The sequence below is a fragment of the Crotalus tigris genome, unplaced genomic scaffold (assembly GCF_016545835.1).
Source record: "Crotalus tigris isolate CLP2741 ecotype Arizona unplaced genomic scaffold, ASM1654583v1 scf7180000017695.2238764, whole genome shotgun sequence".
Taxonomy (NCBI): domain Eukaryota; kingdom Metazoa; phylum Chordata; class Lepidosauria; order Squamata; family Viperidae; genus Crotalus; species Crotalus tigris.
The window spans coordinates 126,679-154,584 of record NW_024096573.1 but is presented as its reverse complement, the minus strand read 5'-3'; the positions used below and the strand labels follow the sequence as shown (position 1 = coordinate 154,584).

Here is a 27,906-nt window from a genome sequence, read left to right as displayed (position 1 = left end):
TTGTTGTTTTGGTGATATGTTTCTACTTTTTCTTAAAGTTCCTTGACCTCACCTTTGATTTAGCATGAGAAAATATTAGTTATAGTATGTACCAGTCACTTCTGCTGTTATGTGCTTGATGTCTGTAGCAAAGCAACCTGGACTGAGCGCAAAGGAATCTGTTGCATTATTACTATTATTATTTTGCTACCATAGTCCCCAGTATGATACCTTATATATTGGATATAACATAACATTTAGCAATAAATACAGCAGTACATAATTCAATTCTTCTTGTGAAATTATTAAAATAACAATGTATTTACAGAGTTTAGAAAAGTGGAAAGTGTGTTTTAAGATGATAAAATAGAGATATGCATAATAAACATTTATAAACCTTTGCATTTATAAAATAATCTGAAATGAATTATTTCAATATATTCACCATATTAAAAAAAGATTTGAAAATGTGAATGAAAATAAAGAGCCAGTTAAAATCAATGCAAATAAAGGACAAAAATATCCTGTTGCCTAAAGTGGTTTCTTTTATCCTCTACAGATAGTCCTCGTCTTACAACCATTTGTTTAGTGACCATTTGAAATTACAACGCCACTGAAAAAAGTTTGTCACACTGCAGCATCCTCAAGATCATATGATCAAAATTCAGATGCTTGGCAACTGGTTTATATTTATGATGGTTGCAGTGTCCTGGGGTCATGTGACCTTCTGACAAGCAAAGTCAATGGGGAAGCCAGATTGTCTTAACAACCATGTTACTAATGTAACAACTGTGACAAGAAAGGTTGTAAAATGGGGCAAAACTCACTTAACAACTGTCTCGCTTAGCAACAGAAATTTTGGGCTCAATTATGGTCATAAGTGGAGGACTGTCTGTATTATAAAACATAATTTTTCTTTAACATTTACACACACAGAACATTCTTTATAAGGATTCCTGCATACAGTTCCATATTTCAAAATACTCATATCTGTTTCTTTGGCAAGGTTCTATTTATATAGAATAAAACTGGACGCTTGCTGATCATAATCCTTGACTACAGTATGAAGGTACTATTGCTATAGTATGCTTTTTTCACAATCATAGCAAGGAATAATAAAGAAGCTTGGCAGAGTTCCAGGTCTTTTTGTTACAGGCTTTAAACAAAACTATCTGTTTGTTTCTCTATTGTCACAATCTTTTAACGTAATTTGTTGCTGTAATAGGCCTGTGATTGTTGAAATCCCTCACTTTGCGGCATTACGTGGTAAAGAAAGAGAGCTGGTGATTTTGCGTAGTGAGAATGGGGACAACTGGAAAGAACATTTCTGTGAATTTACAGAAGATGAGTTAAATGAAATACTAAATGGAATGGATGAAGGTACATGTTTTTATAAACAAGATTTTAAAGTTACAATAAAAAGAAATTAAAGTAGAAATCCTATGCTTACTTAGCTGGAAGAAATAGCAATTCTAATTGGCCTTATAGTTACTGTAAATTACTTATGCACTTAAAATAATGAAAATAGTAAAATGTTAACAGATTTTCAGAAAGAGCAAAATGCAATATAAAACAAATTCCAATACTGAAGTTTCTTATCTACTAAACATTTCATGTCTGTAACTGGATGAAATGGTGCATCATGGAACAAAACTTTTTCAAACAAATTACCTTTAATGAGCTAACTTACAGAATGCATCCAAATTCTGGGACACAGGACTTCTGTGAAATTGAAATTTGGCAAACTTTATAAATAAAAATCATATAAAACATTTGTGTTCAACAAGGGCTGCTTTCAAGGAAGGTACATCTCTGAATATCTTACTAAATTTTTAAGAATTTTTCAAGTACATTAGAAGTTCTGGCATTGTTGAGTGCATTGAGAATCTGATCAAGAAATAACTCTAAAACAATGACCCAATGGGGCGCAGGTGGTCTAATGACTCATAAATGCATTCATGTAGTTTTGTACACTACATAATCTTACTTCTTGGGGATGATTTTGATTTCCCAGTGCAGGGATAGCCTAATAGTCTCCAATCTTATTGTTCCCAAGATCTGTTCCTGTTTGCTTTATCAAGTCAGCCAGGTACAGAGTGCTGAAGTCTAATTGTCAATAAATGGAGCATGGAACATGGAGCATTTATCCATTATAAATTGTAATTTAGGAGTAACATGGATTGTGTACTATGGGTAGTTTAGTTAACATATTTTAAACTAGTGTTTTATATAAAGCTATTTTAATAAAATTTGCATTACTGACTACATGTTAAAGCAATGTAAGAAAGCAAATATGAAATCTGTGATGAAATTCACATTGTATACCATACCAAGCTCCTCTAAACATATACGTTGTATCAGTGAAGATTCTCAGTAATCTAGGTAGAATTGTTTGAAGCTTGCGACATTGCAACTTGACTAATTCTTATTATTATTTTGAGACATTTTGCTACTCATCCAAGCAGCTTCATTAGTCAGAACAAGTCATTTAGGCAGAGAGTCATAGAATGTACCAACTCCTGCCTCAGGTGTTTCCTCCCCAAAATTTGAGATGTTTTGCTGCTCATTATGTGATGCTTGATATGCATCAGTACAGATCCAATAATAAACCCAATATGATCCTGAATATATGGATGAGATCATCCATAATCAGCTTTTAAAGGGAACTGTTATAACTGTGTGTAAGCTGCAATTAATGAATTGTTCTGTTAATGTGAAATTCAAATCCTGAATCTACTCAGACCAAATTTTAAGAAAGTTATTCTGGCTCCACCTCTTAGGATTAGAAGTACAATTAGCAAAAAGGTGTGTAAATGTATATTAGGACTGTGCAAGCTTTGAAAATTATCTGGAAAAGGCACTTTGACCTCAGAAGAATACAGCATCTTTCTGATGTTCACTAGAACATACTTTTCTAGCTTCTGTGTGATCCTGAAAAGAAAAAAAAATGCCTAGAAATTAGGTTATCTGAAGGAGGTCTCATTCATGTTAAAATATTTTTTGAAGCATTAAGAAATCCATACATTAATACAGGGGGTAGGGAATGATGTCTCCTTTATGACTTGTGGACTTCAACTCCCAGAATTCCTGAGCATGGCTGGCTTAGGAATTCAACTTCAGAAGTCCACAAGTCATAAAAGGCCATTGTTCCCCACCCCTGTATTAAGTGTATAAATATAAAGATTTTCTCTTAACAATTGCAGTGTTTACTATTTGAAGTAATGTTTGCTCTTTTCACCCAGTGCTTGACACCCCAGAAGAGCTGGAGAAGAAGCGTATTTGCCGTATTATCACCCGAGATTTCCCACAGTACTTTGCAGTGGTGTCCCGGATTAAACAAGACAGTAACCTCATTGGCCCTGAGGGTGGTGTACTAAGCAGTACTGTAGTACCACAAGTGCAAGCAGTCTTTCCAGAGGGAGCATTAACTAAGAGAATTCGTGTTGGTCTTCAGGTATGAGAAAACAAATCAAAATATTATAATCGGTGAACCAAATATTTCTGTTGAGGATAAGAGTAGTTTCCTGTAATTCTATTTCATTATCATTCCTCTATGGCAGGGGTCTTCAAACTTGGCCCTTTTATGACTTTTGGACTTCAACTCCCAGAATTCCTCAGCCAGCGTGCCTGAAGTCCACAAGTCATGAAAGAGCCACGTTTGAAATACCTCTATGATATTTTTTTCTTTTTTTGCATTTTATGTCTCCTAAATTCCAGTAGCACTGGAGGAAACTGGCCCCATTATAATGTGTAAAGTATTAACTAAGTTATATATCCAAAATTTGTAGCAAATGTTTGAACCAAATTTCTTCATAATTATATGTAAAACTGATAATGCATTCAAAACATTTATTTAAATAAAGAGTCCTCTTTAAGAGGCAGGTAAAATGGTTCTTGCCAGATTTGTTTGTTTGTTTATTTGTTTATTTAAAAAATTTATATTGCCGCCCACTGAAGTTTCAGTGACTCTAGGCAACTTACATTTTAAAAAAAAAAAACAACATAAAAAGAGTTAAAGCAATAACTGTCCACCTCCCAGCGACAACAGTCAAATAAGCTACTTTTATCCCACTCTGGGTTCCCAAGGTCCGTTGGCAAAACCAGGTCTTCAGGGCCTTGTGAAAGAATATTACTTTTGAAGCTTCCTTTTTCCTCATAGCACGCAAACAGTAATGCTTATGTAGTGCCTTTTGTAAAAAAATTCTTTGAGATTTTTTAAATTTGAAAAATGTATTCATACATGCTAAAGACATAAAAACACTTTCTTAAAATTATTGTGCAATTACTAATTATTTTTACGGCTACCAGGTCATGGTGGCAAAAATCTAGATTAAACACCCAGAAATTTATTTGCTGCCGTCTAGTAACTCTCTGGATTTTTTCAGTCCTCCTCTTTTGCTATTGTGCCCCTTTTTATAATATTTTCTAAGCTTTAGTGTTATACTGAAATTAGAACAAAAACAAAACAGAATACTAAAGCATAGGTTCAAATTCAGTAATAACTTTTAATAAGTCATATATTCAAAATTTAGTAAGAAGATCTAAGGAGAGGGACTGGTAACAATCATCAACATTTTATAGCCAAAATGTACAACAAACAGTAGTGTATTTATTGTTGTATAAGAAAAAAAAATCTCTCAGGGAAAGTTATTACGAATTTACAGCAGATGTTTAAAACTAATGGCCATATATATAATGTACATATCTGTGCATGTATGTACATGTAATATATAAAAGCTATGTGTCTCCTTTTTAAAATATTTAGGCTACTAAATTTCCCATTTTTTGTGGGTTGAGTCTCATTAAACTTAATAAGACTTCTGAGTGTAGGATTGAATTATGAGCTGAGTTGATTGAACTTAGTTGCATTTCTCCTAGTTTTGTCTTTTATCAAATTTATGATTAACATGCTGTAAGTCTAGTTTAATTCACAAATAATCCAAAAGAATTAAACTTTTCACTGAAAGAATTCTATATACAAAATATAAAAGGACTGTAAGAACATGAAGATATTCAGTTTGTACTTACCTAATGGCTAGAAATAAGTGAATTTCTCCCATCATAATTCAAATGGATTTAAAGATTTTTCAGAGAATTGTCATAATTCTCTTTTCTTGAGAATTCTGTGAAATCATACTACCTCGGAGCTTTGGTAAATGATAATCATTAGCAATAGCCCATGGCCAACCAGTAAGGGAGAGAGTATTAGCAGAAGACATCAGTTAGTAGCAAATTAAGAAAAATCATCACCACATAGAACAAAGTGTATTATTGTAGTTAATCATTATTCAAGCTATTTTAATTAAGATAAATTTTATTTTCTCATTGTCTTTGAATAGGCCCAACCTATGCACAGTGAACTTATAAAGAAATTTTTAGGCAATAAAGCCACATTCAGTCCTATTGTCACATTGGAACCTAGGCGAAGAAAATTCCATAAGCCAATAACTATGACTATTCCTGTTCCGAAAGCTTCCAGTGATATGATGATAAATGGTTATGGAGGTGAGACTCCTACTCTAAGACTACTATGCAGCATAACAGGTAAGCTCTCATATATCTCTGAAATTTCATGCATGATGCTGATTGTTGGTTTAGGTCAGGGGTCTCCAACACCCGGTCCATGACCCAGTGCTGGACTGCGGCCTGTTGGGAACCAAGTGAGTGAGCACGAAACCATCCCCCCCCCTGCTGTTGTCATCACCACTGGTCCACAGAGCCAGAAAGGTTGGGGACCGCTGGTTTAGGTCATTAAAATTTTCATTAAAGCCCTGTTACAAAATTATGTAAACTGTCTTCCATAGATCATAGTTAAGAGCATTGGTTTATAGTGAAAATACAAATTGTTTAACCAAACAATGAATACTATCATTAAAATAATTGCCATTTTAACTGTATTGGTTTATTTTAAAATTATGCTCAGTGATTAGAATAGATAGTTTAAGAATAGGAGCTGTCCAATGGAAAGAGTCATTGACTCTTTATCATTAATTTATTTGCCTTGTAAAACAAAGGGCAAATCTATTTTTTCAGAGTTTTAAATTGTCAGAATAGAAGTATATTGATGAATTGTAAAATTTAAGAAGAGATTGGATAACTATTTGTCTTAAATGGTATAGTGTTTCCTGCTTGAGCAGGGAGGATTGGGCTAGAAGACCTGCAAGGTCCCTTCCAACACTGTTATTCTGTTCTGTTAGAAGAATATCACTATTGGATCAGGTCAAGCGGCATCATTGTCCAGCTTGGTTCCCAACCCCACAATTGGGAGTCAAAAAAGCGAAGTGGAGACATATTGTATGTTCTCTTACTATTATTCCACTCAGCTGGACTTTGGTAGTTGTACTTGTTATGTGGAAATTTCTGCTGGTCTGAGATTTCTCAATGTCAATTTTAGGAAGTCTGTTATATCTGCATCAACTCGTTTTGAAAATTATTCTAAAATATAATCATTACTTTTCTTCTTGTCTGTCAAAGTCTTTAAATATAGAGTTTGAAATATACAAGCTGTTATTTTCATATTAATTCTAATTCATTTAAATAAAAAATAAAGTTTTTGTCTTAGAGAATATTGGTCATATAATGTTGAGGTTTTTTTCAGTTAGTAACAAAGAAGGCAGGAGATCAATATTTTCTGTGTATCATCTAGCCAGAAAGCTACAATCTCCTTAGCTTCTCATGCTTGAGTTAAATCTCAGAGAAATAATAATAAGGAAATTCTCTCATTAGGATTTTTCCAATTAGGAAGTGTGGGTGAGAAACGTGGCTGTGAAATAATATAAATAATAAGTAACATAAAACAAAAGCAGCAGTCTCTACCACCCATAATTCAAAATAATCTCAAAACTATCACCAAAAAAACAAAATCAAAACATACTCTATAGCATCTTGGACAAATCCAAAGCTCTTTTTGCAAACAAAAGAAATTAAGTTTACAGTGCTGATTTTAGCACAGAATCAATGTAAAGAATTTACTACAGATAGTCCTTAATTTTACAGTAGTTTGCTTAGTAACTGTTCGAGGTTACAACAGCATTGAGAAAGTGACCTATGCCCATTTTTCACACGTATGACCATTGCAGTATCTCCATGGTCACGTGATCAAAATTCAGACACTTGGCAACTGACTTATATTTATGATGGTTGCAGTGTCCTGGGATCATGTGATCACTTTTTGAGGGCTTCTGACAAGCAAAGTCAATGGGGAAGTCAGATTCACTTAACAACTATGTTACTAACTTAACGATTGTAACGATTCATTTAACAACTGTGGCAAGAAAAGTTGTAAAACGGAGTAAAACTCACATAACAAATGAGCAACAGAAATTTTGGCTCAATTGTGATCATAATTGAGGACCTCATGTATTTTATTTTTTTCATTTTGTACCCTAAAATTAAATCCTTGATTCTGTTGGGTACTGACGTAATAGAATCTTTTGAAGTATTGATCAAAATTATTTTTATCCCAAAGATCACAGACTTTATAATTGCTTATGAATGAAGATACAAGTTTCTCCTATGATTTGAATAATAATGTATATTAGTCTTCTAAACTAAACATTTAACTGTCATACTGGCAGATATCATAATCAATTTAATGACAAAAAACTTTAGGAATACCCTTAGGTCAGACTTTGCATGACTGGAAATTTAACTAAAAAGAATTTTATGCATCCAATTTTACAATTTTGCAGAAATGCTTATTGTTTTTCCGTATTTGTTTCAGGTGGAACAACACCTGCTCAGTGGGAAGACATAACAGGAACAACACCATTAACATATGTAAATGAATGTGTTTCCTTCACCACAAACGTGTCTGCCAGGTACCACCATACAGAGCAGTATCTAGTAATAAAACTGTAAAAAATATTTCAGAACCATAACTTTAGTCTGACACTGTATTATGCATATGAAGCTTGTCCATAAGTCACCTACTAAATTGCAAAGATGCTATTTATAATAGGATCCTTCCTTAATTTTGATTTAATTCTGGGATAAATCAAATTATAACTAACTCTGAATGCTATACTAAATAAAATAAATCTTGTGCCAACAGTGCAAGTAAACTTATTGTTCTCTGGCAGCTGTTCCTATGACTAAATTCTAAACAACTGTTCCCTTAGGACAGTGTTTCCCAAACTTGACAATTTTAAGGCATGTGGACTTCAACTCCCAGAATTCACAGCCAGCGTTGTTGGCTGTGGAATTCTGGGAGTTGAAGTCCTCGTGCCTTAAAATTGTCAAGTTTGGGAAACACTGCCTTAGGATTCCATAGATTGAAGGTGTTGGCATTGTTCTAAGGCATTACAGTGTGGGCCTGATTTCAGAAATTGAGCACGCTGATAAGAATTTTCTCCTTGTCTTTCTTTTAACAGTCTGTTGCTTAGAATAGTAATGAGGATTCCAGAAGGAGGGGAACAAAAGAGTGGTTTGGATAGCAAGATGGGTGGCATATCAATTTAATAAATAAATAAATAACAAATAAATAATTGCAAGATATAGAATGGGAAAAACAAAGGTATAATGTATTGGGGCAAAGCTTGTTCATACTTTGGTTTAAATTAAGGCACAAGGGTCAGTGAAGACATTCTATAATCTTGAGTAAACTAGCAATACATTCAGATTCATTTCAGTTCCAATCCATCCCTCACATCAAAGTCCAGGGGCAGTTCAACTACTGTTAAATCTGAATTATTAAGTAAATATTTGAATTTGTCTTTTACGTCAGTTATTTGAAATCAGTGCTAGTTCCTAGAGTTTTAGACATTTCATTACATTTATTATTGCTTTCTCCCCACCTGCTAGATTTTTTTTGATAATAATTTAATATGTTTGTTTATTTTCAGATTTTGGTTGATAGATTGTCGACAGATACAGGAATCTGTAGCATTTGCTTCCCAAGTATATAGAGAAATTATATGTGTACCTTACATGGCCAAATTTGTAGTGTTTGCTAAATCTCAAGATCCCATAGAAGCCCGACTAAGATGTTTCTGCATGACCGATGATAAAGTGGATAAAACACTAGAGCAACAAGAAAACTTTGCTGAAGTTGCTCGAAGCAGGGATGTAGAGGTATTACTTGTGTTTATACTTTTGGACATGTTCGTTTAAAACATGTTGTTCCATTGTCTTGTGAGTTAAAAAAATAGGGCAAAGAGAAAAATATCTCATTATTTTACAGAACTTAGGTGAAATATTAAACACATGAATATTTAATCCATTAATTCAAAATCACAGCATAATGGAAGGGATTAAACTTTTCATTTATGTTCTTCTCTTTACAAAAACAGGCACAATCCTGTAGCTTAATTTGCTCTGAGATGAAACATGCTGCAAACATAAATAGAACAATAAATGTTAAATGGAAAAGGTGTAATGAAACCAAATGATGGATCTTTATTGCAAAACAGCATTTTCAAATTAAATGTCCTTATACATAGTTATATAATCAGCTCCCTTTCCTACAATTCATATTTTTATTCAGATTGAGTTGGAATTGTATTGGTATTATGATTTGGGTTAGTTCAAAAATAGATATGATAAGCATTGCAATTAAATACATTAAAATATTGTTTTTGTTCTTTCAAAATAAGAGTACAGAAAGAGGATATAGAAAATTATTGACTATATGGTAATAATATGAAAAATCTGAGAATGTAATATTACTACAGTAGAGCCTAGAATATTGTTAAGAATCTTTGTTTTATGGTTAAGGATGTATATTACTTTTTAATACTATATCTATTGACATGACTGACTATTTTGTCATAAGATGTCATAAAACCATTGCAGCATAACTTGCTTTATGATAATTTCTTGCAAAAATTTCTGTTAGGTTTGGCTTTAATTAGACTGATCTGTTCTTAAAACAGCAGTATACAGATGTGGCAGGACCTTACCTACCAAGAGACATATTTTAGAAAACAGGTTAATAGTACCAAGCTAACAAATCACTGAAATCAAGTTAGAGTGCTAACGTTTAAAGAGCGTAATCAATTAGCAATTGACGTGTTTCCAATAGCTGTATTGAAGGACAAGAGAATTCCATATGCATCCCACCTTTGTTCATGTGGAGTATGTATCAGTAAATTTTCTTTTTACTTTTATACTGTGACTTTTGTAAAGATTCTTCCACATTTTAATTAAGTTCCTATCAGTCTGTCCTTGGTATTTATTGCTGAAACAGAATCTCTTTAAATGTTGCAAAATCTATTCTACTGCATGTAGAGTTCATCAGAAGTTGAATATTTTATCTTAGTTGTGTCTTTTTGACAGTTTCTTTTTATCTTTTGTGTTTTACTATGGTCTTTGGTTGTTGCCCATTATAAAGCAGTTTCATGAATTAAAACCAAGGAGGTAATCCTATTTTTTTTAATTTATGGTACTTTGTTTACATTTGATTGAATAAAATTTAAATAAATTTTTCCTTGCTCTGATATTTATATCTGTTTAAGATTTTATTGACAAACTGTGTAAAAATTTCCTAAAATGTTTCAGCATTTGGCATTGGATTGAGGCATATTGCATATTTTGATTTAATTAAAATTTGATTTAATTACTAAGAAATGTTGATTGTCTGGAAATAATAATGTATTTGTATATATTTAGAATATCTTGCATACATGTTAATCCACTTTGCTGCTGCTGTTTATTTGTAATTGCAATAGGGTGAGCTCTTGTTACTTGCCCCACTCCTGCTAAGGTAACAGTTTGAAAGTATGCAAATACGAGTAGATAAATAGGTACCACCTCGGTGGAAAGGTAACAGCGTTCCATGCATGTTGGCATATAGTCATGCTGGCCACATGACCACAAAAGTGTCTTTGGACAAGGCTGGCTCCATCAGCTAAGAAACAGAGATGAGTACACCCCCTAGAGTTGGACACAATTGGGACAGGAGAAACCTTTTTCTTTATATTAATAGTGTTGTTGGTTTTTTTAAAAAAATAAGGCTAACAATATATTTTAACTTAGGCAAAATATAAGAACAAAATTCATGAACATTTTACTTTCTTATAATTATATGTAGGTATTAGAAGGAAAACCTATATTTGTGGACTGCTTTGGGAATTTAGTACCATTAACAAAGAGTGGCCAACATCACATATTCAGTTTTTATGCCTTCAAAGAAAACAGACTTCCATTGTTTGTCAAGGTAATTTTGATATAAATATGTATGTCGAGTTTGGTTTTATTTTATTTCAATATCAGTAATAAAGTTATGGTGTGTTGGTCTATGTTGTTTACCCTCAGGAGAAGGGGGAGGTAAATGACAAAAAAACAAAACAAAACCCAGTACCATGATAATTACATTTTTAAAGGCAGACTGTCTATATATTCCATTTATATGCTAACAAATAATGTCCTATATATAAAATTAGTTACCTGTTCTGAGTTTTGATTTCTTTAGGGTTCTGCAAAAGCTTCGGTATTTTCTACAAGACATAATAATGTAATATTCTTATTTACACAGGCTTTGAGTAGAAAGAATAGTATGGTTTATTTTAGGAATGTTGTATATATTTCTGCCCAGTTTATATTATTATAGATTTGTTTCCCCTTTAGAAACTTGTTCTTTGAATTGGCAGTCTGTAGGCTGCACCTGAACTGGGTACGTGTTCCCCATTTCAAGCTATGTATCTGCCAGGTTCTCCAGTCTCAGAACGATACCCTGTTCCTCTTGAACAATTAACTTTTCTTTCATCTATTTGTTTTGCAGTTTGATCCACAGTCATTATCCCTTTATGACCAACTTAGTTTATTTTGTTTCTATTGATCATTTATTATATTCAGTCCACATTCAATCAACTTCCCTACATTCTGTATGTCATATTTTTACTACATGGACTTCTTAAGAATCTTATTTCCAGTATGTTCAGCTTATCATGGTTTTTGTGGCACAACCAATGCTTACTTTCATATAACAAAGTAGGCTGAAACAATCCTTATACTTTTTGCTTCTTTTAATAAACATTCAACTGTTGCCACAGACTATATATTAATCATTATCTGCATTTGTAGAGTTTATAATTTTCTGTCCTGATTAGCATTCTATCAACATATACAAAGCAACTTACTTGTTTTAGTTTTTTGCCATGTATACATAACTTGCAATTATTCACTCCATTTTCCCATCATATTCAACTACTGTATCTTAGTTTTTGATACTATAATTTTCACATCCATATTGCTCTGCACAGAATCATACACTTACTAAGGTTCTCAGTTAACATTTGATTAATTTCCATTGTTTGAAATATTGCTCTCACTCAAACATGTAAAATATTCCACACACATTTTGGCACTTTGTAATATGATTATTTTGATTTTGTTCTAAGCAGTTGCAAATCCTCTTCCCATATACCCACTTTCTATTTATTCTGTTAGGAAATTAATCTGTCTTTTAACGTTATTTCATAGACCATAGACTTTATCTTTCTGCAATCTTTTTAAGTTCACTCATATTTTTTTCCTTTTCTAGCATATCCATTTTTCCTCCAAGAGCCAATCTTGACATTCTGTCCCACATTTTGTATTCTTTTCTAAAGTCTTTTTGAAACAAACAGAACTCTTTCTAACCAGATACAGATAATACTTTTTTGTTCTTAGATATATGAATGGCCCAATCACTTTTTGGAATCTCTTGACTTGTTCCTATTCAGCCATTAGTGGAACCTAGCAGAGTTCCCATCATATTCATCTGAATTGCATTGATTCCTAACACTGCATAATATTTTTCCAGATTTCATCCCTAGTTCTTTCATTATCACCATTCTTTGGACATAGAATTGTCAATCCATATATTTGTATTCTCAAACATACTTGTAACAAGCTGGATAACACCAGTTTATCTTTTGATTCATAATTAAACCTACACTTCCACTTTGTATTCATTAACTCAATTTCAAATGTTGCATTATTTTATTTCCAAAGATCAGATGTATAAATTACCAAATAAAACAGCAAATTTTGTCAGGTTGTCTTGGAAGTTAACTGTTGCCTCTTTTTAAAAGCTGCAACATTACCTTTGGCTACCATGTAGGTCGTTTCATGATATGAGTCTGGAAATAAAAAGTGGGCATAAAAATCAGTCATTTTCCCAGGTGCAGTTATTAAGAGATTGTCCTTTTGAAGATCCCTATAAAATTTACCAGAAAAAAAAGGATGTGTGGCATCATACTGATCAAATTCCTTGTGATTGAAGAATGTTGATATATCTATCATGTGATAATGTGGATGGGAGGATTTGCCTGGCCCTGAAAAATACTTTCCTCAGGCAAAAGGAAGTTAGGGTGTGCAAATATTTTATGGTTCTCAGAAGCCTATCTCCAGCATTTATCCTAAACTCTGACAGAGTTAACTGACTTTGAACATTATTTGATGTAGCTCAGTATTTTTAACACTAGCTTTTTGACTGGAGCATAGTCCAAAATTAATAAGGAATCTACAGCCTCACAGTTATTCTTAATTTCTGTTCTATTGCCTTTGTCCATAAAAAGAAATAATCAGCAGCTAAAACTAGCAATAGCAACTCTACAGAAAACGGAAGCACAAATATTTCCAACATGCCACACATCGTCTCCCATGCTCTTTTCCAATATTGAGCATCTCCAACTCAAGCCCAAGTACAATGCTGGGGTAACCTATAGTATGGCAAATATGATCTTAAAACTTGGTTTCTAATTTGGGGGGGGATTTTTCTTCATATGTAGGTAAACCTGAGATGCATAAAATATTTAGATTAGTGTTTTAGCTTTTAAAAGCTTTATCATGAAAAATATCAGTTCATATCATTTGGAGTAAACTTTATGTAGCCTGACTTGACTTGCTGAATATATTCATGATAGACTTTTGAGGGTCTGAAAAACTACCACTACATATTTAAAGCAGTATATCTGTTCAGTCCTGTTCTAGTAAATTATAGAAGTTTGCTGTTTTAGGGTTTTGGCAAACAACATGAGTTTGGATCTCTGGTAATCTGTGTCCAACCTGATTTTGATACAGTGATGTACAAATATTCTCACTACACATTTAAGCTTAATAGGTGTACAAGAAAAAACTGCAGGGTTATCTGTATACAGTAATATGGGCACTGTGGCCTGCAGTCTTAGGCGCATGAAAATTTGGGGAGCAACTCTACTTAATAAGATCAGACTACCTTCAACCAGATCTATAGCATTTAATCCTGCCTAGTCTCATTCATAGACATGCTTTTAACCCTTTTCATTCTAAGTCACAGTAAGTGACACACTAAATGACAACACAGTAATGGTTGTCATCAGATGGGTCTTTCATCACTCATCATGCTTTGATCAACTGAAGGTTTTACCTTTAATTCTATCTGTTACATGCAATAATACTTGCTAAGAGTAAGGAAAGTACTGATTATTTCTGGCACATTTTTTGCTAGCATATTACAACTAAAGCCCAGGTATATTCTTTGCAAGTTAGGATTTCTCTTAAGATATTACTTTGGAAGCCAATACACTATTGTCCATATCCTGCCCTCAAAAAGATACGTGCCTTACTGACGTGCACAGAGTTTTGGGTTTGAACTCCTGCTATTTTTCTGCAATAGGTTCGGGATACAACACAAGAACCTTGTGGACGTCTATCATTTATGAAAGAGCCTAAATCTTCAAGAGGTCTGGTACATCAAGCTATCTGCAATCTGAATATCACATTACCAGTATACACAAAGGTACTCCCCAGTTAAAAACAACCTGCTCATATATTACACTTGTACACTGTAATTTAAGATGCACTAAACTTGTTCTGTAGTTTTGTAGTTTTCACAAAATTCTTAATAGCATTATATAAATATTATTTAATATCGCATATTTGGGATGTATAAATTATGTAGCATTCTTTCCTGTCAGAGGCTCTCTAGCTTCCTTGAGTGTTGAAAGTCAGGTAATGCACAGTTCTATATGGAACCAATGGCTGATTAGGATGAGTCGACATTTATCAATAATTGGTAACAACCAACATTGTTATCACTCACTCAAATCATAATGAAGCCATTTTTGCGTGCATTTACGTACATAGTGCACTCGATTAGCAGGGCAATGCTAAACAATTTTTTTTTAAATGTAAAACTTTATAGTTTTCTTGCTCAGCCCCAAACTAATTGTTTTATTTTCCAGCATTGTCTTGGTCATAGATGACTCATATACTTAGTTAAATGATTAGGAAAATTGCATGAGATACCACAAGCATGTATTCTAACTTTCAATGTAATTCAAATATAGCAACATTACATTTGAAACTTCACTAGTGACATAAAAATAAATCTATGCTAATGCTTATATTTTCTTCTTATTATCTTTAAGAAGATATATTTAAGAAACTTTTCTACACAGATTGAATTTTGGCATATTTGAGAAACTGTTGTAGGTTTAATGCATAATAATCAAACAAAATCCTAACATAAAATAGCTTTTCTTCTTTGAACTTACTTGAATCTCCACTTTTCTTAACTGAACCAACTTTCCTATTCTCTTTTCTTTCCTTCTTAGGAGAAAGTGCAAAAATTGTATTCATTGTGTATTCTTACCAATTAAATGTGTCCAGAAATCATACTTTTCCTTTAATTGCATCCTATCTTTCCTTGCTCTGTTTTTCTTTTCTTGCATGGCATATTGGATTAAAGGAATCAGAATCAGATCAAGAACAGGAAGAAGAGGTAACTTTGCTAATTCTGGTGTAAAATTGCTATGATAAGGCTCCAAATTGGGAAAGAGCAGTTAGTTGAATGCCAAATGACTGCATGTCAAGTATGATCAATTCATTGCCTATTGGTCAGCATTGATACCATCTCAAATTAATTTCATGTAAATATTGACCAGGTTTCATAAGCCCTTTGCAATCAATTCAGTTATAAACTCCCTGTAATCCATATTTATTCTATTACATTTTTTGTTTTGGAAAGAGGGAAGATTAACTGAAAAAGAAAAATAATTCTGGAGTGTGAAAAATGAGATGAAAATATTTTCAAGAAATATTATATTTATAAGCAGTAAATGTTAATTGCTAATTTGAACCAATATATATTGCCATTGAACAAGACACATATACAGTAGTAATTTATCTAAATATATAAAATGTATACCTATAAATTAGCCAAGCTACTTTAATAACGTAGTGTATATAACAACTTAGTCCACTCCACTGGTTCTGAAGTGAAAGCTACATATTTATCAATGATGTCCTCAAAGGATAATGAAAATTCAACCTATAGCTGATTTAACTTTTTTTGTTTACATCCTTGTTGTTGAGATGAGTTTGTTCTTTTAGCAATTTTATCCAGGAATAAATGTCAAGCAAGCAAACAGTAATTAGAAAGAAAGGATGTCTTTTCTCAAGTTCTTAAAATCTTTTATAATTTCTAAAAATAACTGCAATTGTAGAGTTGTTCAGTTAATTGGAGTCATTCTATTGTAATTTGTCTCCATTTTAATTACCCTTGCAACAGGGCAAAATGACGTAAATTGCAGTAAGCAAAAACTGTTCCCTATTGAGTTATTTTGATGAAAGGCTTTTCTAGAAACATGCAGACAATGGATAATTATTAAAAGGAAAAGTGTAAAAAAATAAAAAATGCATTGGCAAAATTGTAATGGGAAATGATTCTCTGTAAATATAAAATCATGAGTTAATTAATACATCTTCAGTTGCTGACCAATAAAGAGCAAATAAATAAATAGGTGTATCAATAAAAATAGAACATTAAAAATAATTATTAAATTAAAAGTAGAGAAGGGAATAGGGGATCAGCCATATTGGGCTTAACTCTCACTAAGAGATATGAAATGATAGAAAGAGTTGAAGCTACAAAAATCTTGGGGGTGGTTGATCATGCAGTATTGGAATTTAACATTATATAAGCACAAGCAATAGAGCAAAGTCAAACTAGAGTCTTGGACTTTAAGAGAACTAATTTCAATAAACTTAGAGAGCTGAGAAGGATTCCATTGATGAGAATTCTCAAGGTGAAAACAACCCAAGAAGCTTGGGAAACTTTGAAAAGTGAGATTATAAAAGCCCAGTCTAGCACAATATCAATGAAGACGAAAGATAACAGCTCTCAAAAGAAACCAGCATGGCTGCATAAAAAAACTTTCTAATAAATGAAAGACAAAAAGGACAAATATAAAAAGTGGAAAGAGGGGCACATAACTAAGGCAGAATATCAGCAAATAGCCCAAGCCTGCAAAGATGAACTAAGGCTTGCGACAAAAAGTCAAAAATAACAAAAAAAGGCTTCTTTCAACATGTAAAAAAACAAGAAAAAAAAGTCATGGAAATGATTGGTCCATTAATGGGAGAAAGTGGCAAGAAAGTGACAAACAACAGGGAGAAAGCAGAACTACTTAGCTCGTTTTTCGCATCCATCTTTACACAAAAGGAAAAATGGTCCAACCTATCAAAAACAGTAACATAAAAAACAGATTAAGAATACAAGTTAAAATATGCAAGAAAATGCTAAGTGCATGTCGACCCTAGACGAGTTCAGATCACCAGGACCAGATGGATTACACCCCAAGGTTCTGCTGGAACTGGCAGGTATGATCTAATAACCACCGCACTATATCTTTCAAAGATCCTGGAACACTGGGGAACTACCAGAGGACTAGAATAGAGCTGATGTAGTTCCCATCTTCAAAAAAGGAAAAAAAATAGATCCAGGAAACTACAGACCTATCAATTTGACTTCAATACCTGGGAAGATTCTGGAAAAGATAATCAAGCAACAAATCAGCAAACACCTAGAGGCAAACAAAATCATTACCAAAAGTCAACATGGGTTTGTCAAAAACGGATCATGCATGAAAAATCTTATTGCTGCACTGCATACCCCAAAGTTCTGTTTTAGACCTAGTACTCTTCAACATCTTCAATGATTTGGATGAGGGGATGGATGGGGAACTCATCAAACTTTCAGGCAACACCAATCTTGCAACACTTGCAGGAATAGCCAACACACCAGAAGATAGGTTTAAGATATAGAAGGATCTTGACAGACTTGAACATTGGGCGCTATCTAACAAAATGAAATTCAGTGGTGAAAAAAATAAGGTTCTAGGCAAAAAAAACTAAATGCACAGGTATAGTATAGGTGGTACCTGGCTCAATAGTAGTAATTGTTAGAGGGATCTTGGAGTCCTAGTAGACAATCACTTAAATATGAGCCAGCAGTATGCTGCAACTGCCAAAAAAGCCAACACAGTTCTAGGCTGCATTAACAGAGGGATAGAATCAATATCATGTGAAATATTGATACTGTTTTATAATGTCTTGGTAAGACCACCTTTGGAATACCACATCCAGTTTTGGTCACCACGATATAAAAAAGATGTTGAGACTCTAGAAAGAGTACAGAGAAGAGCAACAAAGATGATTAGGGGACTGGAGGCTAAAACATATAAAGAACATTGCCCAGAATTGGGTATATCTAGTTTAATAAAAAGAAGGAGTAGAGGTGACATGATAGCAGTGTGCCAATATCTCAGAAGTTGCCACAAAGAAGAGAGAGTCAAGTTATTCTTCAAAGCACTTGAGGGCAGGACAAGAAGCAAAGGATGGAAACTAATCAAGGAAAGAAGCAACCTAGAACTAAGGAGAAATTTCCTGACAGTTAGAACAATTAATCAGTGGAACAACTTGCCTCCAGAAGTTATAAATGCTCCAACACTAGATATTTTTACAAAGAGATTGGACAACCATTTGTCTAAAATGGTATATGGTTTCTTTCCAAGATCCCTTCCAATTCTGTTATTTGTAGAAGGAAATTCAATAAATAAAAATATAGAAGAATAAATATATAAAAATATAATATTCTACACTTAAAAATAATTTAATAAAATAGATGACTGCAATTCTCTGGTAAAACATGGCAAAAATATAAATATAAATGAATCTTAAAAGAAGACTTTTGGACTATTTCTAGCTTTATCATATGTTCCCACTTTTGCTACTAACTTCTCAAAATACTTTCCAAGTGCAGGTTAAAAATAACCCATTTTCCATTTCTGTATTATTTACAATCTCTCCCTGTCCAATTCAATGGCTAGTGCCCTCACTTTTTAACATACAGTATAAATGGAGTAAATTAACTGTTAGCATTATGTGTGTAAATGGAATTTATGGTTACTAACGACTTAAATGCATTGTTAATTCCACCACTCTAAGTAACTAACTTAACTGTAATCCTAAGAATATTTATCAAGAAGAAAATGAATTCAGTTTGGTTCTTCTTTAAATGAGAATATTTAGAATTGAGCTGTTACTATCATGTGCATTTATAAAATGAAAGATCATAATCTAAATATAGTTCAGGATAATAGTTTCCATTGTAACATTATTTTTCTATAACCCATTCATTCTTTGTTTTCTTTCAGACTGACATGACATCAGAAAAACGTAAGACTTTAATAAACTGTTATGGTGTGCATGAATTATCTAATAAAGCATGAAAGGGATTGCAAATTTTAATTGCCACTGATGATCGTATTAACTTTATAAATATAAAGTTATAATACTCTAACTATAATCTGTAGATGACACCTGTTATTTGTTATTAATAATTTAAAATTAAAATATTTAGTTCATCTAAGTATTCTTGATTTTTTAAATTACCTGGTAACCCTGCTATTGCTGTTAGCCCTCTATAACACCTTCCCCCTCTTATTTTAACTACATGACCTGAATTCATTTCATTTCATCAACTAATTACAGTATCACTTTTAAAAATTAAAATATTCAAACTGTCAAAACTCATCATGAAATTACTCACATGAAATGTCTAGGTGCTAGTATAAAAGTGATACTGTTGAAAGTAACAAAGATCTTTAAACCATCTATCTATGTCTTAATACTCTGGTGAAGTATTTCTGTGAGATTTTTTTATGTCTTAGAATTTTGTTTGCTGGAAATGAATTATTTTTGCCACAAATGAGGATAGATGTTAGATGGTCTTGGCAACTTCTTGTACAAATCTATGCAATTTTCTTGGAAACATGTTTGGAAGTGGTTTGCCATTGCCTTATTCCTAGAGCTGAGGGAGAATGACTAGCGGCTAGCCTAAAGTCACTCAACTGGTTTTATGTTTAAGACAGGACTAGAATTCAGTCTCCTGGTTTCTAGTCTGGTGCCTTTGATCTCTATACCAAACTGGCTCTCTACATCATGCTACAAATGGCTATTTGAAACAAACATTCTTGTGCTATAGTGCCAGATACATGTTGTATGTATATCCTGTAATAGCGGCTGCAAAGTATACAGAGAAAGAAGTCATATTACAGAAATAGGTAATTGAGATTAGTAATCCAACAATCCTATCTAACTCAATCAGTGTAATACAGTAGTATGTGGGAGCGACCTTGGGGTCAAGGCAAAGAGAGCAATTTTGGGAACAATCAGATAAAAGGCAGCTGAGCCTTTAACAGGATTGTGGATGGGATTAAAGGCTCAGAAGAATCCCTCCCCAGTTCTCTTGGACTTAAAGGGAGAGAAATATACATATAAAATTTGTTAAGATAACTTTACAGTAAAGTAACTCACTAACTCATTAACTCACTCAAATCTTATTTGACAATTGCAGTAGCTAAATCAAACCTTGTTATTTGGGGAATACTGAGTCCCTACCTACTTTATTCAGGAAGTGCCTGATAAACCATGGCCTCTTGCACTAGCAGAAAACTAGTAAGCTTTCATCAATAGCAATTATAATGAACTCTCCAATGCCACAGAAGATTCATGGCAACCCAGAAAAGAGAGAAAGAGGAACAAGATGAGTATATACAAATAGCATTAGGCACATCACTAATATCCAGAGCTCACAGCCACACCTGGCTGATCATAGAAAAAGACAGACTGACAAACTAAATTACAAATAGCTATAAAGTCCTTGATGTCTCTAAAGGGAGCCTTACTGCAAAAATTTTTATTTTTATTCTTGTCATATCCAATGGTTTTTCCAAATCAGATATGAAGTATACTGGAAAGTCAAACTTCACCACAGTATTTTCCACATGATTTAATTTCATTTTAATTTTTAATCTTTAAGTTTTATTGGGCTTATTTTAATGTAAGAATAGTTACCCTGCAATGTATGCAACAGCTTTGCTTTGCATGGAAATAACTTGGCTTACATATATATATATGTATGTATGTATGTATCGTGTGTATGTTTGTGTCTGTCTATGTATGAATGTTTCTGGTTGCCATCCGTTACATTTTCTCCTTGAACATTTGAATTCTCTATTCTGTGGTGGTGGCATTTTAATTACCCCCTCCCCTTATTTTTCCATCTTATTTATTTATTTATTTCAATATGAGGATGTTCCAAAGTAGGACCATGCCTCCTGAAATAAGTGTTGTGTCTGTGCCATTATTTGGATGTAAGATTCCCCTTAGATGAAATGCCGGTTTGCAGCTACCTCAGATATCAGTGTATTTCATTTATTGTAAAGTATTGTAGAATTAAATGTAAATATAGATATTTTTACTTTGATTATTGAATAATGTTTATGTAATAACTAATTATGGTTCTGAAGTTTGCTACCACTGGCTTTCTCTTTGAGGACATCAATTTTCAACCAATTACAATCCTTCTTTTGTTCTATTTTTATTTGAACATTGATCTGTAACATATGAACAATCTTGAGATATCTATTTTTGTGTAAATTCCACACTTTCTTTTCCTTTCCTGAATTTGTTTTTATGGTGTCTTGGTTTATAAAGCTTTGGTGTTTGTGTGTATGGATGTGTTGGACTGCAAAAACTAAGCAAGTTATTTCCTGCTTACTTTCCTTTTCAGTTTTCCCTATTAGCTTTGCTTTGCTTTTTTTTTTCCACCATCAGATTTGTGGACCCACCATTCCCAGATCATTTTGTTGATCCTCCTACTGCTGCAATCAAAAACAGTCATTTCAATCCTGATTACATTTGACAATCTCTATTTTTGATTTCCATTTATTTCCAATGTTTTCCCCTATTTCCATCAAAGATGATGACGAAACAGAATCTACAGAAACATCTGTCCTGAAAAGCCATCTTGTCAATGATGTTCCTGTCCTAGCAAGTCCAGATTTGCTGTCTGAAGTCTCTGAGATGAAACAAGATTTGATAAAAATGACTGTAATTTTGACAACAGATTCTTCTGAAAAAACAGATTCTGTTAAAGTAAAAGACCTTACAAAAGCTGCTGATGAAGAGCCTGGAGAACCATTTGAAATTGTGGAAAGAGTTAAAGAAGACTTGGAAAAAGTGAATGAAATTCTAAGAAGTGGGAGCTGCCCCAAAGAAAAGCCAGCTTTGCAGAGATCTGCTTCTGGAAAAAAGTTGGTGGAAGGAGATTGGGTTCTTTTAAGTGATGAAGAAATTGAAGAGGCCAAGCAAAATGTTCCTTTGGAAGTTTGTGAGCCTATTTGTGTAGAAAATAGAATAGGCAAAGAAAAATCAAAGAAAGAAACAAAAGATATGACAGGAATGGTTGATTATCTCAGTGAGGATCTAAACCTTTATGTGTCTTTGAATGAAATGCAGCCGCAGACATTTCGAGAAGACATAGTAGAAGAAAGATTTGAAGCTGTTGTTGTAAGCAGGGGTTCTGAAGCAGACAAAAAAGACAAAAAGATGCAAGATCAATGCAAACCTACCTTGGAAATTAAAAAACCTGTTAGAAAGAAATTAAAAGATAAATTAAATCTAAAGGTTGAAGAAACCCAAGGAAAGGATAAGTCTTTAGGGCTAAACAAATTCAGTTCAGAGGAATCTTTAGATGAAGAGCAACTATTATCTACTGCAGAGCTTGTGAAAGATACTGCTGTGTCTCCAGTTATAGAAGAAACCCCTATTGGGTCAATTAAAGATAAAGTGAAAGCTCTTCAGAAGCGAGTAGAAGATGAACAGAAAGGACGTTCAAAGTTGCCAGTTCGACTCCAAGGAAAAGAGGGATCCGAGAAGCCTGTTACAAAGCCATCGCAAACTAAAAAGATTATTTGTAAAACAAAACCTCCAGGTTCTCTCTCTTCCACAAAGACTTCAGCTTCTCCATCAGCCACAAAGATTCCACCTTCTCCAAAGACTTCTGCTGCTTCTTCCTCTTCTTCTAAACTGTCATCTCCTTCTACTAAGAAGCCAGCTGTTTCTCCTACCACAAAAAAGCCAGCTCTTTCTCCCACATCAAGGAAGCCACCAGTTTCTCCCACAGTTAAAAAGCCATCAGTTTCTCCCACAGCTAAAAAGCCTCCTATTTCTCCTACATGTAAGAAGTCTTCTGTGTCACCATCTCCCAAAACAGAAAGAATTGAAGAGACTATGTCTGTTCGTGAACTAATGAAAGCTTTCCAGTCAGGTCAAGACCCATCAAAGCATAAAGCTGGACTTTTTGAGCATAAGTCTATAAAGCAGAAACAACAGGATTCAGACAAAGTGACAACTAAAAAAGGAGCTACTCAAGCAGAAAGTGAAAAGAAGCTAACGTCAACCTCTAGAGACACACATCAAAAAGACAGTCCTAAAAGCAAAAAGAACCAGGAACCTCAGACAGAGGTAGGTTTGCAATCTAAAAAAATCACACAGAGTATACCTCGTATAACCTTGAAGAAAGATTTAATCACAAAATCACAGAGTGACAGCAAAAAAGAACCTCCTGTCATTGTTGAAGAAAAATCCAAAGATGTAGCCCTGATATTTGATGACCAAGGGGATACTGAGCTTCAGATTAGTCCGGACAGAAAGACATCAACTGATTTTTCTGATGTCATAAAAGAAGAGCTGGAAGACAATGATAAATACCAACAGTTGCGGCATATTTCAATTACAGAGGAAGGTGAGCTTCACTTAGATCAAGTTCTAACCAGTCCATTCAATATTACATTTCCATCAGAATATATGAAAGATGGGTATTTGCCCACACTCTCCTTGCAAAGTGGTGCTTTGGATGGCAGCTCAGAAAGTCTTAAACATGAAGGCATAGCAGATTCTCCAATTGGTAGCCTGCTTGATGGAACTCCCCAGAACAGTTCTGAGGAAAGTTATAAGCATGAGGGCTTGGCAGAAACTCCAGAAACAAGCCCCGAAAGCCTTTCATCAAAGAAAACAGAAGCTGCTGACCAGATGGAAGAAACTATATTAGCCAGTGCAGTGCAGAGGACATCAGAAACACATTCACCAAGGGGGCTTTCTCCAACAGAAAAGGAAATTACTGTTTGTGACAAAGACCTAAAAGATATGACAGAAACCACAGAATCCCATACCCATCATATGTCAGAAGAACATTCCAAAGGCCTAGATTTTAGTTCAACTCTGATTGATAAAGATGCTCTCCATGATAAGTCATCAGTGCTGCCAGATCAAAGACATTTTACTAAATTAGATGAACAAAATGATTCTTTTATTGAAAAAGATGAGGATACATCCTTTGAGCCATATACCATTAGCAGAGGACTAGAGCTTTCATTTCCTAGCCATGAGGGAGAAGGTCTTAGTCCTGCTGCAGATGAATCCATAGCTATAAGTCATAAAGATTCATTGGAAGCAAGCCCAGTGTTGGAAGATAATTCTTCACGTAAAACACCTGATTCACTTGAGCCTAGTCCAACCAAAGAATCTCCCTGTCGTGATTCTCTGGAAAGTAGTCCTGTAGAACAGAAATCAAAACCTGGTTTCCTTCCAGGTCCTGGTCCAATTCAGGCTACCCCTGCTAAAGCTGAAAACTTCCCAGAACTAGCCCCTGTACGGTCTAGACTCTTACGTGATCCTGATGGAAGCGCCGAAGATGACAGTTTAGAACAAACATCTCTTTTGGAGAGCTCAGGAAAAAGTCCTCTTTCACCTGAGACTCCTAGCTCTGAAGAAATTAGTTATGAAATCACACCCAAAATAGCTGAATCACAGATTCTTGCAAATATACCCAAGTCTGCAGTAATTCCTGAGGTTAATGAAGAGCCAGAAGATGATTCAGAAGATGAACCAAAGAAAAGATTCACTCCAGAAGAGGAGATGTTTAAAATGGTGGCCAAAATTAAGATGTTTGATGAGCTGGAACAGGAAGCAAAACAGAAGAGGGATTATAGAAAGGATTTCAAACAAGATGATATTATTTCAGTTTCTGATTTGGAAGATGCTTCTGAAACTAAAAGGTTATCTTCAACAACTCTAGAAGATAATACTTTATCTACAGTAGTGACTTCTGGAGTTGTATCTAGAAAGAGCTCTTCGTCCTCAGAAAGTGAGCCAGAATTAACAAAGCTGAAAAAAGAAGCTGATTCTGGGCTGTTAATGGAACCTACAATGAGACTGCAACCTTCTTCATCTCATCTTTCCATCATGGATTCCAGTTCCAGTCCTGAAGAGACAGGATTTCAGCCTATTGAGTCTAAGCAGCAAGCATTTAGTACTGAGGAGGATAATACAGAATCTGATAAACCAACTGAGGAAACCAAAATGTCGTGTGATACTTCACTTGCTTCTGATGCCAGCATCATAGCACAGGCTAGCGAATCAAAGTGTTATAATACAGATGAGAGTGACACAGTTAGCCCTAATGGCCCTATGATGCCACCTGAGGAATCTTTCTACCATTCTGCTGATGATGATGCTCAAAAAATAATTGAGTTATATGAAACTTCAGTGGCATCATACCAGCAGGATGATTCTTTAAAAGATAATGTAGTATCTGAAGGGGTGCTACCAAATGACTTAATTACTATGGGAGGAACTTCAGAGGGCTCCTGTATACCTGGGACTTCTCATTGCTGTGTTTCACAAAATAATGTATTGGCTACTAATGTTTCGCCTGACCACTCTCCTTTGGCTGGAACAGATCACAGGTTAGAGATGACAGACAGGGCTTTTTCTAGCATAGAGCATGCCATAAAATACTCACCTCCAACAACCCCAAAAAGTATGTATGAAAGTGATATAGAAGAATTTGGCAAAAGTAGTGCTTTGCCTATAACAAGCCCTTATGAAAATGTCCCTTCACAACATTTTTTTACTAATGATGAAATTAGTCCAGAAATTGATTTAAAAACAAGAATAGATCAGTCACCTGAGGAAGATTATTCTGATAAAGAAAAAAATAAAATGGCTGAAGATACAAGAATGAATTCTCTTTATAGAACACTATCAGAAGGTTCTGAAGTTCAGGTCCCAGAAAGTGTCTGTATGGAGATAGCATCCAAGGAAATGGACAGTTTTCAGAAAAGATCAGCTTCGGAATCTTCAGCATCAGCCTCTACATCACTAGATGAAACTGCTCTACAAGGTATCAGGGATGAAGCTGAAAAAATAATTAGCCAAGTAATTATAACTAGGACAGATGTGGATTCTGACAAGTGGAGTCAAATTCGTGAAGATGATGATGCTTTTGAGGCTAGGGTGAAGGAGGAAGAACAAAAAATATTTGGCTTAATGGTAGACAGGAGATCACAAGGCACCACACCTGATACAACACCAGCCAGAACACCTACTGAAGATGGGACTCCTTCCAGTGAACCAAATCCCTTTCTTTTCCAGGAAGGAAAATTATTTGAAATGACAAGGAGTGGTGCCATTGATATGACTAAAAGGAATTATTCTGATGAAAGCTTAGACTTTTTCCAGATGGGAGAGACATCTCAGGAAGAAGTGTCATTATCTGAAGAAATGAGAGAAGCCGAAGGCCTAGAATGCTTCCCTGAAGAACAATCTTTGATTTCCACTGCATCTTCAGAATTTAATAAAACAGAAACAGCTATGAAAAGTTCCCTTATATCTGTATCAGGGGATGAGGCCACTGCTTTATATAGTACAAAAGAAGATGTTAAATCTAGAATTCCTATTAAAATGGGTATTTCAGCCTCTTCAAAATCATCAGAGAAAGAAACAACAGCTTCTGATCATGACCTCCCCTCTAGTGATACATTTGATAGCTCCCAGATGCCTTATCCTAGCTCTCCTGAGCAGACAGTGATTGATGTACACTTAAATTTTTCCACAATCACTAGGTCTGTTTGTGTTGAAAAAGAAGATGATTCCCCAGATTCCTCCCCAGAGGAGCAGAAATCTGTGATTGAAATCCCTACAGCTGCCATGGAGACTGTGCCTTCTATTGAAAGCAAATCCAAAATCCCCATTAGGACTACTCCAGCTACATTTCCATCATCAGATAAGTCAGAAGCTGAGAGCCTTCCTTCAGTTGACTTCACAGACAACCTGGAAGAACCACAGGATGATGCTTCCAAACCAAAATCTAAAATTCCAATTAAGGCAATTTTTCAAAGAGGTGAGCAAGAATCATCAGAGACAGAAACACTTGCCTGGCAGTCAGAATCATCTACAGTTCCTGATGTAACCTGCAAAGTACCTATGAAACAAGACATTAGGAGCAAATCTGAATCTGATGCCAGTGCCTCCATAGACTCAAAAGCTAAGCTTTCGGTCAAAGCTAGAAGTTACACTGAGGCAGAAGCAGAGACCAGAGACAGGGTGGGTGAGATGAAGCTTGAACTAGAATCAGATGAGTTGATGACTGCCCGACCAAAGATATGTTCTTCACGATTACCTGTTAAGAGCAGAAGTGCCTCAGCTTCCCGAAATGCTGTTAGTCCCTCAAAAGAAAGTAAGGAACATTTTTTTGACCTTTACAAAAACTCTATAGAATTCTTTGAGGAGATTAGCGATGAAGCTTCCAAGTTAGTCGATAGACTTACACAATCAGAGAGAGAACAAGAATTAGTTTCAGATGATGAAAGTAGTAGTGCCCTAGAAGTTTCAGTTATTGAAAATGTGCCATCCATTGAAACCCAGCAGTCACTTGCCGAGGACATCTTTGACACCAGGCCCATTTGGGATGAGTCTATTGAGACTCTGATTGAACGTATTCCTGATGAAAATGTCCCTGATCATGTTGAAGGTATTTGCCAGCCACCGGGTTCC

The 27,906-nt window shown here is 34.4% G+C and overlaps 1 protein-coding gene across 50 annotated transcripts in view; it reads left to right on the top strand.

Moving 5' to 3' along the window:
* Nucleotides 1-27,906, top strand: part of ANK2 (ankyrin 2) — a 199,522-nt gene that overhangs the window by 147,372 nt on the left and 24,244 nt on the right. For 26 of the 50 annotated variants that reach the window (XM_039338311.1, XM_039338279.1, XM_039338262.1 and 23 more), the window contains 10 exons: nucleotides 1,205-1,359; nucleotides 3,222-3,433; nucleotides 5,319-5,523; nucleotides 7,703-7,799; nucleotides 8,823-9,051; nucleotides 11,009-11,134; nucleotides 14,558-14,680; nucleotides 15,632-15,664; nucleotides 19,380-19,401; nucleotides 21,989-27,883. In XM_039338311.1, coding sequence (XP_039194245.1) covers nucleotides 1,205-1,359; nucleotides 3,222-3,433; nucleotides 5,319-5,523; nucleotides 7,703-7,799; nucleotides 8,823-9,051; nucleotides 11,009-11,134; nucleotides 14,558-14,680; nucleotides 15,632-15,664; nucleotides 19,380-19,401; nucleotides 21,989-27,883 — 7,097 coding nt within the window. The remainder of the gene's footprint in view (nucleotides 1-1,204; nucleotides 1,360-3,221; nucleotides 3,434-5,318; nucleotides 5,524-7,702; nucleotides 7,800-8,822; nucleotides 9,052-11,008; nucleotides 11,135-14,557; nucleotides 14,681-15,631; nucleotides 15,665-19,379; nucleotides 19,402-21,988; nucleotides 27,884-27,906) is intronic. The other 24 variants (XM_039338297.1, XM_039338294.1, XM_039338291.1 and 21 more) reach the window with 5 other exon arrangements.